Here is a 19188-nt window from a genome sequence, read left to right on the forward strand (position 1 = left end):
AGGCAAGCGTGCTAAACACCACTTTAACCACTCTGTGCACATGTGACACAAACTTCAAAGAACTGTGTTGTCAAGTTCTATAGCCTTTTGCAGTTTATGGTGCTTCCACCTTTCTATTTCTATAAACTGTGGATATTGCCCCAAACCTCTGTCTTCCATCTCTGGAGTTGAAGTACTTAATCCCTTTACAAAGCCCTCCACTGCACCTCCAGTCTCCCTCAGACAAGTCTTGTCAGCTAGAGATCCCACGAGTATAGTGTAAAAATGATGTGGTGTTTTACAAAAACAATGTTTCAGTCACTTCACATGCACACAGTTCTTGATTGAGACTGCTTCCGTTGTACAAGCTGTCACTACATCAGCACTAATCTGATGGTCACATTTTCAGAGCCTCTGCCCGAATTCTCCTGCTTTATTTTTCACAATAAATTGGTAGTTTTTACAAGGAATACAGCCCTTTAAAAGTTTCGAACAAGGTAAGAACAATGTACCTTCAAGGAATGAAGGGTAGTAACCTTTTCAAAAAAAGTTGCAATGTCAGATATTCTTTGCACATAATTAAGTTTGGAAAAGTTGTATGACTCATTTCTGTCAGCTCTCAAAAACTACTGAAGTTTGGTTAAGAAGAAAACACATTGATTGCATCTTTTTGTTTAAATCAGATAAATATTCTGTCAACCATGTCAGGTTATTATGATTAGTAATTTGAGTCATCTCACAACCTCCAAAGAGCTGAACGGTAGATGCAGGAAGTGTTAACACCTTTTTGATCATGCGAGATGCATCCATTAAAAGGTGGCCTTTCCGTCAAGTTCATGCTTTTTGAGAAAACGGCACGTCCTGGTCTTCTTTAGTTATTTCAAAACCAGTAATGTGTCAGAATTTAAAGTCAATAGGAATGTTCGAAATGGAGGGAAAGACCCTTGCCAAGCACACGGTCAGAACTACATCTTCCATGGTCACCCTTGTATCCCTCAACTGATCTCTTTTAGAACCAGTTTCTTTAAATCAACACTTTCCCAGTATGATCACTTCCACTGAACCCCCTACCACTGCCTCACGTCTGCCTACATGATGCATTTGTCCCATTCTGCATGAATGAGTGTGTTAAATCAAAGTGGTATTTACACACTCCTCCTTCACTTGTAAATGGCAGTCACTATTCCACGCTATCTGCGAACTGCCACTCTAACTAGAAGCTGTCTCTGTCTCTCCGGCAGGCTGTGAGGTTAGGCAAACCATCGTTGCACATGAATATGTCACATTAGGTCATTCAGTGCCTGCGGGGTCTGAACAGTAACCTTCGTGGAAACACAGATTGCTGTTGCCAATCTAAAATTATGGTCCAGATGGGATGAATCAAATTTACCTTTTGCTTTTAAAATGTTTAAATGCATCGTCAATAAGACTTGCCAAGCACAATTCAAAATCTTAATTATTCAGTAATTTGAATGTATGGTGCATGGCATGTGCAATAGATCAGTAATGGCTGTATCCATGTTTCTATAAATAACAAGGATGATTCTCCTTCAGGAAATAATTCATTGGACACGAGCTGGGATTAGCTTCGAAGCCATACAGTGTGACTTGTCTATCCACCTGACCTTTATCTGCATTCATATTTGGGGACTGTAATTATAAACTCATCTATGGAAATTATCAACAAACTTTATAGCAATTGATCAAACATTCATAGGAGAAAGGGATACTTCTTAGTGACCTATAGGAAGCCAGCTTAATGCTATTCTCAGTTGCGGAAGCAAGTGCTAATGGGTTATTTTCATGCAAGTACTGTTGTGTTGCTTGGACAGCTTCAGTGGGCTGATGTGCTGTAACAGCATGTTCAAACCATTTATTGTGGGTGGTTATCTACCTCTGAAGTAGGTTTGAAACTCAACCCTGAAGTTTGAAAACGTTAGTTTTAGCCTTTTAAGTACATTTTCGGTATTTGCTATGTATCCGGACAACTAGAATGCTAGCATATAAAAATACCAATTTCATCTTGTAGGATTTGTAACAGAAGAGGGGTGGCACAGTGGTTAGCACCGCTGCCTCACAGCGCCAGGGACCCAGCCTTGGGCACCTGTCTGCGTGGAGTTTGCATGATCGTCCTGTGTCTGCGTGGGTTTCCTCCGGGTGCTCCAGTTTCCTCCCACAGCCCAAAGATGTGCAGGTTAGGGGGATTAGCCATGAGAAATACGGGGTTACAGGGACTAGGTAGGCAGTGGATCTACGTAGGATGCTCAGTGGGAGGGTGCGGTGTAGTCTCGATGGGCTCAATGGCCTGCTTCCACACTGTAGGAATTCTGTGATTCCAGAAGGATTTGCTTGATGGCGATGAACAAAGTGTGCCTGGTTCATGTGGTGGTAATTTTGGTTTCCCCTCTTGCTCATTTCTCTTTTAGAGCCATCATGCGATTCCATAGTATGAAGATGGAAGAAATCAACAAAATTATCCGTGACCTATGGCGAAGCACCTACAGAGGTCAAGGTACAACCCATAAGATGTCCTGCAGGTGGCGCTCATGGTTTCTTTTCCTAACATTGAAGCTCATAAAGTGCAACAGAGGAAGAACAAACATGATTTTACCTCTAAGGTCAAGAGGAAAATTTAAAATAACTTGCACTCCTCTGAGATGAAAGGAAGGGTTTAACATACTTTTAAACCCAGCCAGAGTTATTGACGGGAGTTTATGTACCTCGTTGAGATACACAGTGAAGATAAAACTCTGCTATACTTCAGAGTGTCAGAAAAGTTAAATATTTTAGAACAGCACTCAAAATTCCCCAATTTGTCTTTCTTTTAGGCCCAGTTTAAAAGAAACAAGGATCACCTTTCTGTCCGTGACAAGAACTGATTTGAAATAAATAGATTCTACCTACAAAAGGCAACTATAAAATGTCAACATGTAACTCTTAGCCCCAACTCAATCTTCCCCCCGGCCAACTGCTTGTACACACACAAAGACACAAAAAAATTGGTGTGATGGCTGGAGGGAAAAACTGGGAAGGCTGTTCAGTGGTCACTGTTTACGTGATTCGCTGTGATGATTTGTTAGGATTTGCTGCACTTAGACCTCCTTATCTAAGCACTTTTACTTCCAAGTGGTTCAGAATGACTGATTAACAGATTAAAACAGATCTCTCAAATTAATGGATCAGAAGCACAGCTCATTAGCAACTAATGAGGGAAAATAGATCCTCAGGCTTTAAGTGTGTTTCACTGCAGTGTCAAAGACAGCAGCTTCCTTTTCTAAAGAGCATGGTTTAAAGTGGTGTACCTCTCAATTGGCCAGCAAGACATCATATCATGAGGCCTTCAGTAGGGAGGGCAACCTTCCAAGTTCCTTGATGGGCAGAACATACAGCATGCCTTCCTTTGAAAAGTCAGCAAAGGTGTTTTACTACTAATACAGGCAGCACATGAACTACCCATCAAAACCAGAAGTTTCTGCCCTGAGACTCTTACTTTCATTGACGACGTATCATCTGTTTCACTGCTATACCAGCTATTATTCCTCAACCTGTGACCTGATCTCAGCAGATCCTCAACAATCCCGAGTGGGCACTGGCAAGAACAGAATTTCTTGCACATTAATCATTAAGCTTGAGAAGATGGCTGTTGTCAGGAGAGTTACAGATTAGCTAGGAAGGATTTAAAGAGAGTTAAGAAGAGCAAGGAGGGGACATGAGCAGACATTGGCAGGTAGAATAAAGGAGAACCCTAAAGCTTTCTATAGGCATGTGAGGAATAAGCGGTTGACTAGGGTAGGAATAGGGCCAGTCAAAGACAGAAGTGGGAAGTTGTGTGACCCTGTGGAGATCAGAGAGGTGCTAAATGATTATTTCTCATCTGTTTTCACTGAGGAACAGGAGAATATTGTAGAGGAGATGATTGAGTTACGGGCTACTAGAATTGAAAGAATTGAGGTTAGTAAGGAGGAGGTGTTATCAATTCTAGAAGGTGTGAGGGTAGATAAATCCCCTGGGTCGGATGGGATTTTTCTGAGGATTGTCTGGGACGCTAGGGAGGAGGTGGCGGAGCCTTTGGCCTTGATCTTTGAGTCCTCACTGTCTCCAGGTTTAGTACCAGAGGACTGGAGGATTGCAAATGTTGTGCCCTTGTTCAAGAAGGACAGTAGGGACGACCCAGGTAATTATAGACCAGTGAGCCTTACGTCTGTTGTAGGCAAAGTTTTGGAAAGGATTATAAGAGATAGGATTTATAATCATCTAGCAAGCAATTATTTGATTGGAGATAGTCAGCATGGATTTGTCAAGGGCAGGTTGTGTCTCACAAACCTCATTTGAGTTTTTTGAGAAGGTGATCAAGCATGTGGATGAGGGAAGGGCAGTTGGCGTGGTGTACATGGACTTCAGTAAAGCCTTTGATAATGTTCCGCATGGTCGGCTGTTGGAGGAAATACGGAGGCATGGGATTGAGGGAGATTTAGCAGTTTGGATTAGAAACTGGCTTTCTGTAAGAAGGCAACGAGTGGTGGTTGAAGGAAAATATTCAGCCTGGAGTCAGGTCACTAGTGGTTTGCCTCAAGGATCTGTTTTGGGACAACTGCTGTTTGTAATTTTTATAAATGACTTGGACGCAGGCATTGGCGGGTGGGTTAGTAAGTTTGCGGATGACACTAATTTCGGTGGAGTGGTGGACAGTGTGGAAGAATGTTGCAGGTTCCAGGAAGACTTGGATAAACTGCAGAATTGGGCCGAAAGGTGGCAAATGGAGTTTAATACAGATAAATATGAGGTGATTCACTTTGGGAGGAATAATAGTAAGGCAGAATACCGGGTCAATGGAAAGATTCTTGGCAGTGTGGACGTGCAGAGGGATCTTGGTGTCCATGTACATAGATCCCTGAAAGTTGCCACCCAGGTTGATAGTGCTGTTAAGAAGGCATACCGTGTGTTAGGTTTTATTGGTAGAGGGATTGAGTTCCGGAGCCGTGATGTTATGCTGCAACTGTACAAAACGCTAGTGCAGCCTCGTTTGGAATATTGCGTGCAGTTCTGGTCACCCCATTACAGGAAGGATGTGGAAGCATTGGAAAAGGTGCAGAGGAGATTTACCAGAATGTTGTATCAGTGATAATGTGAACTGCAGATGCTGGAGAATCCAAGATAACAAAGTGTGGAGCTGGATGAACAGAGCAGGCCAAGCAGCATCTCAGGAGCACAAAAGCTGACGTTTCGGGCCTAGACCCCCTCTGATGAAGGGTCTCAGCCCGAATCGTCAGCTTTTGTGCTCCAGAGATGCTGCTTGGCCTGCTGTGTTCATCCAGCTCCACACTGTTATCTTTACCAGAATGTTGCCTGGTCTGGAGCGTACGCCCTATGAAGAGAGGCTGAGGGACTTGGATCTGTTCTCATTGGAGAGAAGGAGGCTAAGAGGGGATTTAATAGAGACATACAAGATGATCAGAGGATTAGATAGGGTGGACAGTGAGAGTCTTTTTCCGAGGATGATGACTTCGGCTTGTACAAGGGGGCATAGCTACAAATTGAGGGGTGATAGATTTAAGACAGATGTCAGAGGCAGGTTCTTTACTCAGAGTGGTAAGGGCGTGGAATGCCCTGCCTGCCAATGTAGTTAACTCAGCCACATTAGGGGCATTTAAACAGTCCTTGGATAAGCATATGGACAATGACGGGATAGTGTAGAGGGAGGGGCTTAGATTAGTTCACAGGTTGGCGCAACATTGAGGGCCGAAGGGCCTGCTCTATGTTCTATCTTGAGCCATTACATTTATAGATAATTGGTGATATAAATACAGGCCTCTCATTTAAGATTGATTTAATGCACTAACTTGATCAGTTTTAGATAATGGGACCTAATACTTTCGAACACTTTATAATTCTTTGGATCTAACACAATTTTAAAAGAATAATATATATTTTCTTTACTTTCCACATTTGACAATTCTGGTCCTTATCCACAGTGCCATGTGCACTGCTTTGGATATTTGGTAGCAAGGACACAATGTGAACTTTGGCTTTTCTTTTGATAATTAAGACCAGATTTGTGTTTCCTTTCAATAGATATTGAATATGTTGAAATCCGTTCTGATGCTGATGAAAATGTGTCAGCTAGCGACAAAAGGAGGAATTATAATTATCGTGTAGTAATGGTGAAGGGAGACACAGCACTGGATATGAGAGGAAGGTACAGTGCTGGACAGAAGGTATATCATTAATTTTGTCTCTATCAATGCAGCTTTGAGTTTCAAGTACTTCAGTATGTGTAGGTCACACTGTGAAGTGAAGGGTAATAATCTCTTGTTTCCAGTCTGAAGTGTTGAATGGAATATCCCCATGAAAAAACACATTGCTGACAGATTGGTTGATCGGGTTTTCTGTCCGGATATGCCAGCTCCATCTTTTTTCAAAAATGCAGTGAGGATGTTCTGATTTTTTTTCCTTGACGTTTTGTCTTGCATGTTTTTTTATTCATGGAATAGAATCATAGGATCCATACTGTGTGGAAGCAGGCCATTTGGTCCATCGAGTCCACACTGATCCTCCAAAGAGTACCCACCCAGATTCACCCCCTTACCTTATTCCTATGGCTAACCCAGCCTACATGACCCTGGACACAATGGGCAATTTAGCATGGCCAATCCACCCAACCTGCACGTCTTCGGACCATGGGAGGAAACAGGGAGCATGTGCAGACTCCACACAGGAAGCTGCCCGAGAGTGGGATCGAACCTGGAAGTTGTAAATTTCTTGTGAGCACCAATTTCTTCCCAGTGCTTGCTACTGCCCCATCGTCTTTCAAACAACACTTGTTTCTTTCAAATGGCCTTTCTTCCTCATTGGCCAGATTCTTTTCTAGTTTTTTTTAGGTATCATGGTCTGGATTCTTTGACCAATCTATGCATTTTCTTCAATCAGACGAAGGAAAGACAGAGTGGCTGTGAATTTTTTAAAAATTCATTTTGTGGGGTGTGGGCGTCGCTAGCTGGGCCAGCATTTATTTCCTGTTCCTGGTTGCCCTTGAGAAGGTGGAGATGAGCTGCCTTCTTGAACTGCTGCTGCCCAACTGCTGTGAGTTGACATGAATTCCCTCACTAAGGGCATTTCAGGATTTTAACCCAGTGACAGTGAAGGACTAGCCTGTGAGACAACTCTCCCAATTTTGGCTCTAAACCCCAGATATTTGTAAGGATAACTTTCCAGGGTCAACAGGAATGTTTCTCCTGTTGCCTTTTCCAGTGCCTAGGTTGATGCCAGGTGATCCATCCAGTTTCATTTCTTTGAGACTTTGTCGTGATTGTTCCAAGTGATTGGCTTGCTAGGCTGCTCAATTGCTCACTATTTGGGGACCTCATATCAGTGCGACTGTCCGCTTTTTATCCCTAAGCACTACCCTCAAAGCCTCACTTGATAACCTTTCCAAGATATCTGCTCTCCTTACTGCAGCAACTGACACCTTTATTCATAATGTGACACCAGCTCCACTTCTGCACCCTCCCCTGTCCTGCATAAAGAGTCTACACCCAGGAATGTTTGAGTTGCCAATCCTGTCCTTCCCTCAACCACATCACTGTGATGGCAGCATTACGTTCCCATGTGTCCAACCACACTATTAACTCATCATTAAAATAGAGGCCACCCAGCTCGCCTTACTCACTTGAGACTCAGCATGCCTGTTCTCCCGTGCCTGTGTTCTTTTTTTGAGTTTTGCTGTGTCTCTATTGAACTAGCTCACTGTGTCCCCCTGCTGAACTAGATTAAAGTCCTCCCGACAGCACTAGCAAACCCAAAGGGTCTAGGCCCGAAACTGCTCCTAAGATGCTGCTTGGCCTGCTGTGTTCATCCAGCTCCACACTTTGTTATCTTGGATTCTCCAGCATCTGCAGTTCCCATTATCCCTCCAATGAGAGTGTTTGTCTGTCTCTCTGGCTCTGAGAGCTATTGTCAGTAGCCAAACTGTGATCAATAATCATAAAAACCAGTTCAGTTTACTTCTGCCCTATAAGGGAATCTGCTATCTTGTCAACGATTAGCTCCAGGTCCACAGCAATATGGTTGACTTTTAACTATCCTCTGAAATGACTGAACAGTCTGCTCAAAAAAAAGGGCAACAATCCCCTGCCCATAAATCCCACATACCCCTGAAAGATTTGTTTTCAAAGAAACCCAACAACCAGGTTAACTGACCAAAGTTTAGCCTCTTTTAGACCCACACTGGCATTTCGCAAACACTTTCTCAGCTAAGTAATGTTACAAATCAGAAGTTTCCTCTCCCCACTGCCCCCCCAACCCCTGCTGAGGACTAAAGGTGAAATACCCAAAGAGGAGCAGCTCACCCTATAATCTGCAAAAGGAGTGTGAAAAATGGTGAGAAAAATGTAATACTTAATAGCATTAACTGTTCCCGAATAAAGCAAGATTCTAATGGTATGCGCTTCCAATAAATACAAGTCCCACTTATATTAGAAAGTGGAATTTAGTCTCTCGAAATTACAGCCAGGTTACCTGTCTTCCAGAGTGTTCTGTGCCTTCTCCATTAATTCTTCTGTCAGAATATTAACTTTGTTGTTGGTACTGTGGTGATTTAGATGAGGCTTTCTCTAACACAGAGGAGACTGTGAAAGCCAGTGATTCCCTTTTGGGAGCTGACGGTCTTCAGCCTCAGGTGGTTGGCAGTTAGCAATGGAGTCTTTGTCCAACTGCCTACTTCTTTTATACCCTTGATGACATACCAATATTTCCCACAGCGGGATTGGCCATATGTTGTCACAACTATCAGATTATTTAATAGGTTTTTGGTATCTAAGTAGCTGGTTCAAACTGATTGGCTAAATTCAAAAGCCTGTTGTTGTGGTAACAACTGCTTGGCCTGCTAACTGGCCTTGCAATACAAATGTTTCTGTTTGGGAGCTGTCTGTGTACTTGGAAATTTTCAAGTTGCTGCTCACAGGCATCCATTTTGAATCTCTAAGCACAAAAAAAACCCCCGTCCCTTAAAGGGACCACACAATGCTGTCCCCTCTAGCATTTTAAAAACACCAAATTCTAAATTCCTGCCTCCCAATCCACGAGTACCCTCCCCAACTTTGCAACAGTAAGAGACTGGTAATTTATTAAAGTAACAGGCTGTCCTATTGCTGTATTTTCTATGCTGAATATCAACAAATTTCTTATTTAATATTTGAGCTTTAGTTTGAAGTTAGGAGAATTATTGTTAGGATTCTCAATTACTACTCTTATGGACTTTTGCATTTTGTTGAAGGTATGTTCAGATCAAATTGGCTGAGAGTATAATAGTGATGTATTGCTGTAAGCTCTGCAGAGTAATGATTTGGGGCTTAATATGATGTGCCAGACTGGTAATAGCATTATTCTAATAATTGGATTGATACAACTAGCATAATAATGAACTAAAGGTGCTCACAAATGTGCTTAATGAAGCATTAAGTTCCCTATCAGAGTTATACTGAATCAAAATGCTTGAAAAAGTGAGTAATAAACCAAAGTGAAATATTAATTTCTTGTCACAGCTGCCTCTCTGAAGTTAATTTTGATTTCGTAGTAAATATATATTGTAAAGTGTATAGAGCATCCTGGCCAACAGGTTCATGCCAGTGTTGATACTGCACACAAGCTCAGAGAAATGTGTTAAAGTCTTAAGTGGGACTTGATTGTATCCTCCCTGACTTAGAGGCCAGAATGCTATTTTTAAAAATTTCCTCTCATGGGATATGAGCATTCCAAGGTTGAATGCTCATCCCTAATTGCTGTAGAGAAGTTGATGTTGACCTGGCACCTTAAACTGCTGCAGCCCATTAGCTGTAGGAACACTCGCAACGCTGTAAGGAAGGGTGTTCCAGTGTGAGTACCCAGTGACCCACAATTAATATCTATCTTGACGTTTGATGGTTAATTCATTGTACGGACTTGACAGTTAAGTAAACCTTTCAAAAATCTTTCAACCTCAAACCAATAATGCAAAAGTAAAATAGTACAGATGCTCGAAATTTGAAAGAAGAATCTTCCGAAGAGCTAGACTGGATTCAGAACATGAGCTCTGTTTCTCTGCCTATATATGCTGCCAGATCTGCTGGGTTTCTCCACATGGTAGATGTTTGGATGTCATTTCCACAAATAGCAGTGCATGCTGGATCAGTTAGTTTTAAATCTGAAGTAGATAATATCTTTGTTTAACAAAAAAGTAAGGGAAATGGTCCAAAGGCAGGTATATGGAGTTAGGCCACAGATCAGCTATGATCTCATGAAATGGTAGAACAGGCTCAGGAGCTGAATGGCCTACTACAGATCCTTTGTTCCTGCTTTCTGGCTTATAAAGTTGTTAAGTAATTGTTAAATCTTTGTTAGATTAATGTAGTTAGTAATACAAGTTTAATGTAAGTTGCTGATAGTTTTGAATCAAGTCAGATATTTATGGCATTGGGAGGAAACTATACAGCCCATCAGAGATAACAAGGTGTAGAGCTGGATGAACACAGCAGGCCAAGCAGCATCAGAGGGGCAGGAAAGCTGACATTTCGGGCCGTGACCCCCCTCCAGATATGAGGGAGGGGTGGATGTTTCTGAAATAAATAGGGAGAGAGGGGAAGGCAGATAGAAGGAGGATAGACAAGATAGATGGAGAGAAGACAGGTCAAAGAGGCGGGGATGGAGCCATAAAGGTGAGGAGTTAGGGAGGAGAAAGGTCAGTCCAGGGAGGATGGACAGGTCAAGGAGGCGGGATGAGGTGAGTAAGTAGGAGATGGGGGTGGGGTTTGAGATGGGAGGAGGGGATAGGTGGAAGGAAGTTCAGGTTAGGGAGGCAGGGACAAGCTGGGCTGGTTTTGGGATCTGGTAGGTGGAGGCGAGATTTTGAAGCTTGTGAAGTCCACATTGATACCATTTGGGCTGCAGGGTTCCCAAGCGGAATATGAGTTGCTGTTCCTGCAACCTTTGAATGGCATCATTGTGGCCCAGGATGGACATGTCGTCTGAGGATTGGGAGAGGGAGTTGAAATGGCTCGCAACTGGGATTTGCAGTTGTTTAGTGCGAATCGAGCGTAGGTGTTCTGCAAAGTGGTCCTCAAGCCTCCGTTGGTTCCCCTGATGTAGAGGAGGCCACAACGGGAACAGCGGATACAGTATACCACATCAGCAGATGTGCAGGAGATTATCTGCTTGATGTGGAAAGTCTTCTTGGGGCCTGGGATGGGGGTGAGGGAGAGGTGTAGGGGCAAGTGTAGCACTTCCTGTGGTTTCTGGGAAAAGTGCCGGGTGTGGTGGGGCTGGAGGGGACTGTGAAGCAGACAAGGGAGTCACTGAGAGAGTGGTCCCTCTGGAAATCAGAAGAGTGGGGAAGGAAAAATGTCTTTGCTGGTGAGGTCAGATTGCAGATGGCCGAAGTGTCAGAGGATGATGTGTTGGATCCAGGGGTTGGTGGGGTGGTACGTGAGGACGAAGGGGATTCTGTTTTGGTTGTTATTGCGGGGAGTGGGTGTGAGGGTTGAGTTGTGGGAAATGAGGGAAACACGGTTGAGGGCATCCTCGACTACCAAGGGGATAATTTGCGGTCCTTGAAAAACGAGGACATTCTGAGATGTTCGGGAGTGGAATGCCTCATCGTGGGAGCAGATGCGGCAGAGGCAAAGGAATTGGGAATAGGGAAGGCATTTTTACAGGAAGGTGGGTGAGAGGAGGTGTATTCTAGGTACTTGCGGGAGTTGGTGGGCTTGAAATGGATATCGGTATCCAGGTGGTTGCCAGCGATCGAGACAGAGGTCCAGGAAGGAGAGAGAGGTGTCGGAGATGGTCCAGGTGAACTTAAGGTTGGGGTGGAAGGTGTAGGTGAAGTGGATGAATTGTTCAAGCTCCTCGTGGGAGCACGAGGTGGCGCTGATACAGTCATCAATGTAATGGAGGAAGAGGTGGGTTTTAGGGCCAGTGTAGCTACGGAAGAGGGATTGTTCCACGTAACCCACAGAGAGGCAGGCATTGCTTGGGCCAATGCGGGTACCCATGGCCACCCCTTTTGTCTGTAGGACGTGGGAGGAATCAAAAGAGAAGTTGTTGAGGGTGAAGACAAGTTCGATTAAACAGCTGAGGGTGTCAGTGGAGGGGAACTGGTCAGGCCTGCGGGACAGGAAGAAGTGGAAGGCCTTTAGGCCATCTGCATGGGGAATGCAGGTGTATAGAGACTGGATGTCTATGGTAAAGATGAGGTGTTGGGGACCAGGGAATTGGAAGTTTTGGAGGAGGTGGAGGGCATGGGTGGTGTCACGGACATAGGTCGAGAGTTTCTGGACCAAGGGGGAGAAAATTAGGTTGAGATGGGTGGATATAAATTCGGTGGGGCAGGAGCAGGTGGAGACAATGGGTTGACCAGGGCAATCAGGTTTGTGGATTTTGGGAAGGAAATAGAAGTGGGCACTGCGGGATTGGGGAATGATGAGGTTGGAGGCAGTGAGGTTGTGTATGGTTTGGAAAATGATGGTTTGGTGGTCGGGGGTGGGGTCATGATCAAGGAGGTGGTAGGAGGAGGTGTCAAAGAGCTGCGACTGGCCTCAGCCATATAGAGGTCAGTGCGCCGTACTACAACTGCACCTGGCTTGTCCGTGAGTTTTATGGAGAGGTTGGGATGGGATCGGAGGGCTGCACGTTCCGTGGGGGAGAGATTGGAGTGGGTGAGAGGGGTGGAGAGGTTGAGGCGATTGATGTCATGACGGCAGCTGGAGATGCAGAGGTCGAGGGAGGGTAGGAGGCCTTGAGGTGGTGTCCAGGAGGAGGCTGTGTGTTGGAGGAGCGAGAAGGGGTCAGTAGAGGAAGGGTTAGGCTCACGGTTAAAGAAGTAAGCACAGAGGCGGAGGTGGCGGAAAAACTGCTCAATGTCCAAACGTGACCGGTATTCGTTGATGTGTGGGGGAGGAGGGGGTGCCGGGCAAAGGTGAGCCCCTTACTCTGGACTGACCGTTTGTCCTCAGTAAGTGGGGGAGGGGGGGGAGAGTCTGGGGGGATGGTGAAAACTTGGCAGGGCTGTATGCGGCTATCTCCTCTGGAGCTGCCGGCTGTGGAGACGGTGGGTGAAGTGATGTCAGCATCGGTGCTGGAGATGGGCGGAAGTTACATTGGCATTGGGTGGAGTTGCATCAGGGTTGGTGGTGGGCGGAGTGGCGGCAGCAGTGGGTGGAGCGGGGGTAGTCGGCGGCAGCAGCGGCGGTGTCAGGAGGTGCACCCTCGGTGGTGTTGGCCTCAGAAATGGAGACGGTGGCTTCAGCAACGGTGTCGATGGTGTTTGCTGTCCCAGAAGTGATGTACCTGGCAGAGGTGGATGGGGTGTCATCCGTGGGTACTCCGAAAGTGGCCACATGGCGGTTAGTGGCGGGCACATTGTGGGGAAGGTCCTGGGTAGTGTTGGGGATTTGGAAGGTGGAGGAAGCCCGCTTTGGGTGGCAGGCACCAGTAAGCTTACTGTACTTACAGGCTTTAGTGTCCAATAAAGCTGAGTAGAATTGTGAGTTCAGGTTGTGGATCCTACAAAGAATAAAAAACAGGAGAGGTCCTTTGCAGGTCTGGGAGAGGGAGGCTGTGAGCTGGGGTAGGCTTGCCGGCGCATCGCTGCGAGTGAGAGTTTCAGGAGTCGCAGGGAGAAATGTTTTTGAAGGATCTCAATGTTCTGAATGTAGATATTGTCGTGGTTGGGACCCAGTTGGGAAGGCCTGAATGTGGACTGTCATCCATTGGGGATGATCTGGTTCCATCTGGCCTATTTAATGATCTCTTGTCATATTGCGTTTCAGGTCCTTGCTTCACTCATTATCCGTCTGGCTCTGGCTGAGACCTTCTGCCTGAATTGTGGAATCCTTGCACTGGATGAACCAACCACAAATTTAGACCGGGAGAACATCGAATCCTTGGCTCACGCCCTGGTGGAGTAAGTATTCCAAATTCTGGGACCTCTTAGGAAAAGTTTAATTTGTAGGGATGCACGCACTCTGCTTCATCCTGAATCAGTATATCTCATTGTCACTTCATTATCCTGCCTTCCACCTATTGATGAACTGTGTAAGTGCATCATCCTATTGAAGTTCTCGACTGTACTGACCTGGGCACCACTGAAGTGTCTGCCTAGATTGTGTGCTTAAGGTTCTGACTTGAGACTTGAACAAAGAACCTAGGATCTTTACGCTTGGAAGCAGGAACAGTACATTGAGCCAAGACGGACACTTTCACAATTATTCTGATGTTTACATCTTTTTATTTCCAAATTTAATGTGCACCAGCTGTTGAGAGCATTGCTTCAGTCCCCCACTTTCTCTATATTCTCCGACTGCTTGTCCAACATGCAGCTCTCAATAGTCAGCAGAAGTTGCAGTTCAATCATAGATAAGATCAAAGCCATTATCTTCGAACCCCTGACAAATCTCATGTTTTGCTGTTGATTCTGTCATTTCCCCTGGCCACAACATCAAGTTAAACCAGACAGTGACCCTGTGCTGACCCTGAGATCACTTGCCTGGTTTTATTGCACTGAGGTTGTCTAATTCCACTTTCATATCCATCGTTCACTGCCATATCCCAGTCTGTCCACTGATCAAACTCTCATCTATGTCATGTTGACCTCCAAACACAGCGATTCCATGTTCCTTAAGCTGGCCTCCTTCACGCTCACCCATTCTGAATCACTGCATTCTTACGGCACAACAGAAGGCCATTTGGATCACTGTATCTGTGCCAACTTTCCAAGTGAAAAATTGACTAATGTCATCCCCCCCCTATTTCCAGAATGCTCCACCAGTGCCTATAATTTCTCTTTATCTACCCTGTCTTTTCCTATTAAAACCTTAAAGGTTTTGATCAGGTTGCCTCTTAACCTTCTAAACTGTAGAGAAAATAGGCCTATAATGTATATTGTCTGCTCATAACTCAACGTCTGGTGTCCAGGTATCATTCTTGGAAGGCATATATTGTACTTTCTTTAAAACCATACATCCTTCCTAAGATGTATCAATCCTTTTCTGTGGAGGTTTAGTCTAGGTTCCTGGTCAGCGATATGTGCAAGGTTCACAATGAGACTTTTATCAGACAACTACTGATCAGATTGAATTTCAGTGCATTCCCCCTTACCGAGTTATGCCACTCTGATTCTAACTTGTATGAAGGATGCAGTGTTGCTGAACAAAGGGTCTTTGGAGTACAGGTTTGCATCCTTGCAAGTGAAGTCACAGATAGATAGGATAATGAAGGAGACGTTTGGTACACTTGCCTTTATTGGTCAATGCATTGAGTAAAAGAGTTAGGCAGTTATGGTGTGGCTGTACAGGACTTTGGTTAGGTCACTTTTGGGACGCTACATGCAATTCTGGTCTCTCTGCTTCACTTTGAAAGGGTTCAGAAAAGATTTACAAGGTTTCTGCCAGGAGTGGCGGGTTTGAGGTCTAGGAGAGGCTAAGTAGACTGGGCCTGTTTTCTCTCAAGCATCGGAGGCTGAGGGGCATGGATAGGGTGAATTGTCAGGGTCTTTTCCCTGAGGGAGGGGAGTCTAAAACTAGAGATCATAATTTTAAGGTGAGAGATGAATGTTTTAAAAGGAACCTAAGGGGGAACTTTTCCATGCAGAGGGTGGAGTGTGTATGGAATGAGCTGCCAGAGGAAGTGGTGGAGGCTCATACAATTACAACATTTAATGGATATCTGGTTGGGTATATGAGTAGGAAGAGGTCAGAGAGAAATGGTCCAAATGCTGACAAACTAAACTAGATTAACTTAGGATAGCTGGTCAACATGGACACGTTGGACCAAAGAGCCTGTTTCCGTGCTGTGCATTCCTATGTCTCTATGTAAAGAAAACTTAGATGACCTAGCTGATAGGTAATCTTCAGGTAGGCCATTCACAGTCTGTATAAATGAGGATAATAATTTGGTGACGGAATCAAATGAAATATTTTCAAATTTGCTGACGACGCCAAGCTAGATGAGATCACGAAGAGGATGCAGAGAGTATTTAAGGTGATTCAGATAAATTGATTGTACAGACAAACTCATGTCAGATGCAGTATAGCATGAATAAATGTGAAATTATATACTTGAGTGAGAAAAGTAGAAGTACAGAGTGTTATTTAAATGGTATTTATATTGGGAAATATGGGTGTACAATGGTATCTGGGTGTCTTTGTAACACCAGTCAATGAAGGTAGATGGGCATTTGCGGCAAGCAACCAGAAAGGCAAATTATATGTTGGCCTCCATAGTGAGAGCATTCAAGTGCAGGAGCAGGGATGTCTTACTGCAGTTGTACAGGTCCTCAGTGAGACCACACCTGGACTACAACATGCATTTATCATTTCTGCCCTGAAGAGAGGATATTCTTGCACAGAGGGAGTGCAGTGGAGGTTCACTAGGCTGGTTGAAAAACCAAAGTTGCTGGAAAAGCTCAGCATCTGTGAAGGAAAAAAATCAGAGGTAACGTTTTGGATGTTCTGAGGAATGGTAACCAGACGTGAATCGTTAACTCTGTTTGTTTCTTTTTTTTCTTCGCAGATGCTGTCTGACCTGCTGAGCTTTTCCAGCAACTTTGGTTTTTGTCCCTGATTTACAGCACCCACAGGTCTTCTGGTTTTCACAAGGCTGGTGCCTGGGGTGGCAGGATTCTCATAAGTATAGAGATTGTTTCAACTGGGCTTGTATTCATTAGAATTTAGAAGGATGAGAAGGGATCTAATAGAAATGTATAAAATTCTGAAACGTCTTCAAAGACGAGGAGGATGTTGCCCCTTACTGGGGAGTCCGGGATAACGTCAGGAGTATCAGGGATAATGGTTTCGGGAAACAGGCTAGGCTATTTCAGACCGAGATGAAGAAACGATTCGCAAAGTGAATGCTATGGACGAGTGGTATTATCTAAAGCCAGACTATTAACCCAGAGACAAAAACAGAAACTTCTGGAAAAGCTGAGCAGGTCTGGCAGTATCGGTGGAGAGAAATCAGAGTTAATGTTTCGGGTCCAGTGACCCTTCCTCACTGGGCCCAAAACATTGTCTCTTATTGGAGGGTTAATGTAACCAATGCCCCGTGACACTCAATGTTACCATCACTTACCCCCCTGCTATCAACATCATTAAATTACCATCGATTCAACTGGACTTGCCACGTAAATACGCTGGCTGCAAGTGCAGGTTAGAGGCTAGGAATACTGTTATGAGTAACTCACCTCCTGACTCCCAAAGCCTGTCCTCCATCCACAAGGCAGGAGTGGGAGGGAATATACCCTACTTGCCTAGATGAGTGCAGCCCAAACAACACTCGAGCTTGACACCATCAGGGACAAAGCAACCAGCTTGACTGGCACTGCATCCACTTATTCCAGTGCTGACACTCAGTAACAGCAGTGTGTGCTATGTACAAAATGGACTGCAGAAATTCACCAAAGATTCTTAGACAGCTTAGAACACCACCACCTGTAAGTTCTCCTCCAAGCCACTCACCATCCTTAGAAATATATCGTCATTCCTTCACTATTGCTGGATCAGAATGCTGGAATTTCCTGCCTTAAGAGTATTGTGGGTCAGCCTACAGCAGCAGTTCAAAAAGCCGGCTCACCACCATCTTCTGAAGGGAATAGGGATGGACAATTAATGCTGGCCAGCCAGTGCCACCCACATTCCACATCTGAATAAAAAGCATGGTGAACCTGAGAGATTATCTACCACAGAAGGCAGTTGGAGCTTGCTACAGAGCATACTCGAGAGAGATTCATAGGTTTTTAGGTATTCAGCCACCATGGGGGTTAGAGAAAAAGTGAGAGCGAAATAGAGGATCTGCATGGTCATATTGAATAGTAGAACGGGCACAAATGACTGAATGACCTACTCCTGCTTCTAGTTTTGTTCTTAAAATGGTGTGTATCTTTGCATCTGCCCGTCCTGGTAAGTGTATACGTTGAGTGTGATGTTCAGTTTTTCGTTTTTGTTTATCTTCAGGTCACGCTCAGTTGGCCTGGGGTTTTGTACGTTGAGGGATGTGTAAGGTCTCACCTGTCAGAATTGTCAAATCGATATGTTTTATATCAGTGCTGTTTCACCTAGAACTGACCGAATTAATTAAACTAGTGTACCAATAATCATCATTATTCAAAGAAGGGAACCGCTGACCAGCTGCACCTTTGGACGCTGACAACAAATTACACCTTTGGTCATGGGCAGTTTTATTTTTCACAGTTTGCAAGTGTTTTGTACTGTGCAATTTATTTCAAAAGGTGGTGGATAAATTAACCTTTTGAAGTTTTATTTCCTGCGCAAAATGAAAATTCCATCTGATTTCAGGACATTCAATAATTATACTAATACCAATGAATGTACTTTTATGATTTAGCAGATTGAACACCCTTTTTATTGCTCCTGTTATGAGTCCCCCAAAGTTCACTCAGCAGAGTTTTAAGACCAATTTTATTGGCTATCTCATAATCTTCATTTTCCAATCTGCAATCTGAGATGTATCTTCTGAACAGATTGCATGGCTCATATTAATTCTAAATGATGAATTTGTGAAGGAGCCAAGCAATGTCATCAGGGGGGAGCGATGGTGGTCATTTCTCGGTACACTGTGGGAGAATTCTCCCATTCGTTCACTGGTAGCTTAGCTGTTGAACTATGGTCATATTTGGCAGAATTTGTCTCAAGTTGATTAAGAATAGGAATCGTCATTCATCCTCAAGCCCTAAAGTCTCCCATCAGAAGATCCAACTGACTCATTCATTCCTGGATCTCCATTTCCATCATTGTATCTGGGTTATCAGTTCAGTCCCACTGGAAGAATTTTGTGTTTCATCCTCAGTTTTCATTTTATGCAGAAACATAGGAAATAGGAACAGGAGTAAACTTTTTGGTCTTTCAAGTCTGCTCCGTTGTTCAATGTGATCATGGCTGATCATCCAACTCGGTACCTTCGTCCTGTTTCCTCCTATAGTAGGAACTATATCTAATTATCCCTTGAAAACATTCCATGTTTTGGCTTCGACTGCTTTCTGTGGTCAAGAATTCCACAGGCTCACCGATCTTTGTGAAGAAATTCTTCGTCATCTCACTACTAAAAGGCCTATCCCATATCTGATAGCCCCTGCTTCTAGACTCCCTATCCTTCCTGTGTTTACCCTACCTAGTCATACTTGAGTTTTAAAGGCTTCTACGAGATCCCCACTCATGCTTCTGAACT

At 44.3% G+C, this 19188-nt stretch overlaps 1 protein-coding gene across 3 annotated transcripts in view; it reads left to right on the forward strand.

Annotated features, from left to right (window-relative positions):
* rad50 (RAD50 homolog, double strand break repair protein) overlaps positions 1–19188 on the forward strand; it is a 141320-nt gene that overhangs the window by 117696 nt on the left and 4436 nt on the right. For all 3 annotated transcript variants that reach the window (XM_048543747.2, XM_048543748.2, XM_048543749.2), the window contains exons 23-25: positions 2406–2491; positions 6052–6194; positions 13779–13912. In XM_048543747.2, coding sequence (XP_048399704.2) covers positions 2406–2491; positions 6052–6194; positions 13779–13912 — 363 coding nt within the window. The remainder of the gene's footprint in view (positions 1–2405; positions 2492–6051; positions 6195–13778; positions 13913–19188) is intronic.

The sequence above is a fragment of the Stegostoma tigrinum genome, chromosome 13 (assembly GCF_030684315.1).
Source record: "Stegostoma tigrinum isolate sSteTig4 chromosome 13, sSteTig4.hap1, whole genome shotgun sequence".
Classification (NCBI taxonomy): Eukaryota; Metazoa; Chordata; class Chondrichthyes; order Orectolobiformes; family Stegostomatidae; genus Stegostoma; species Stegostoma tigrinum.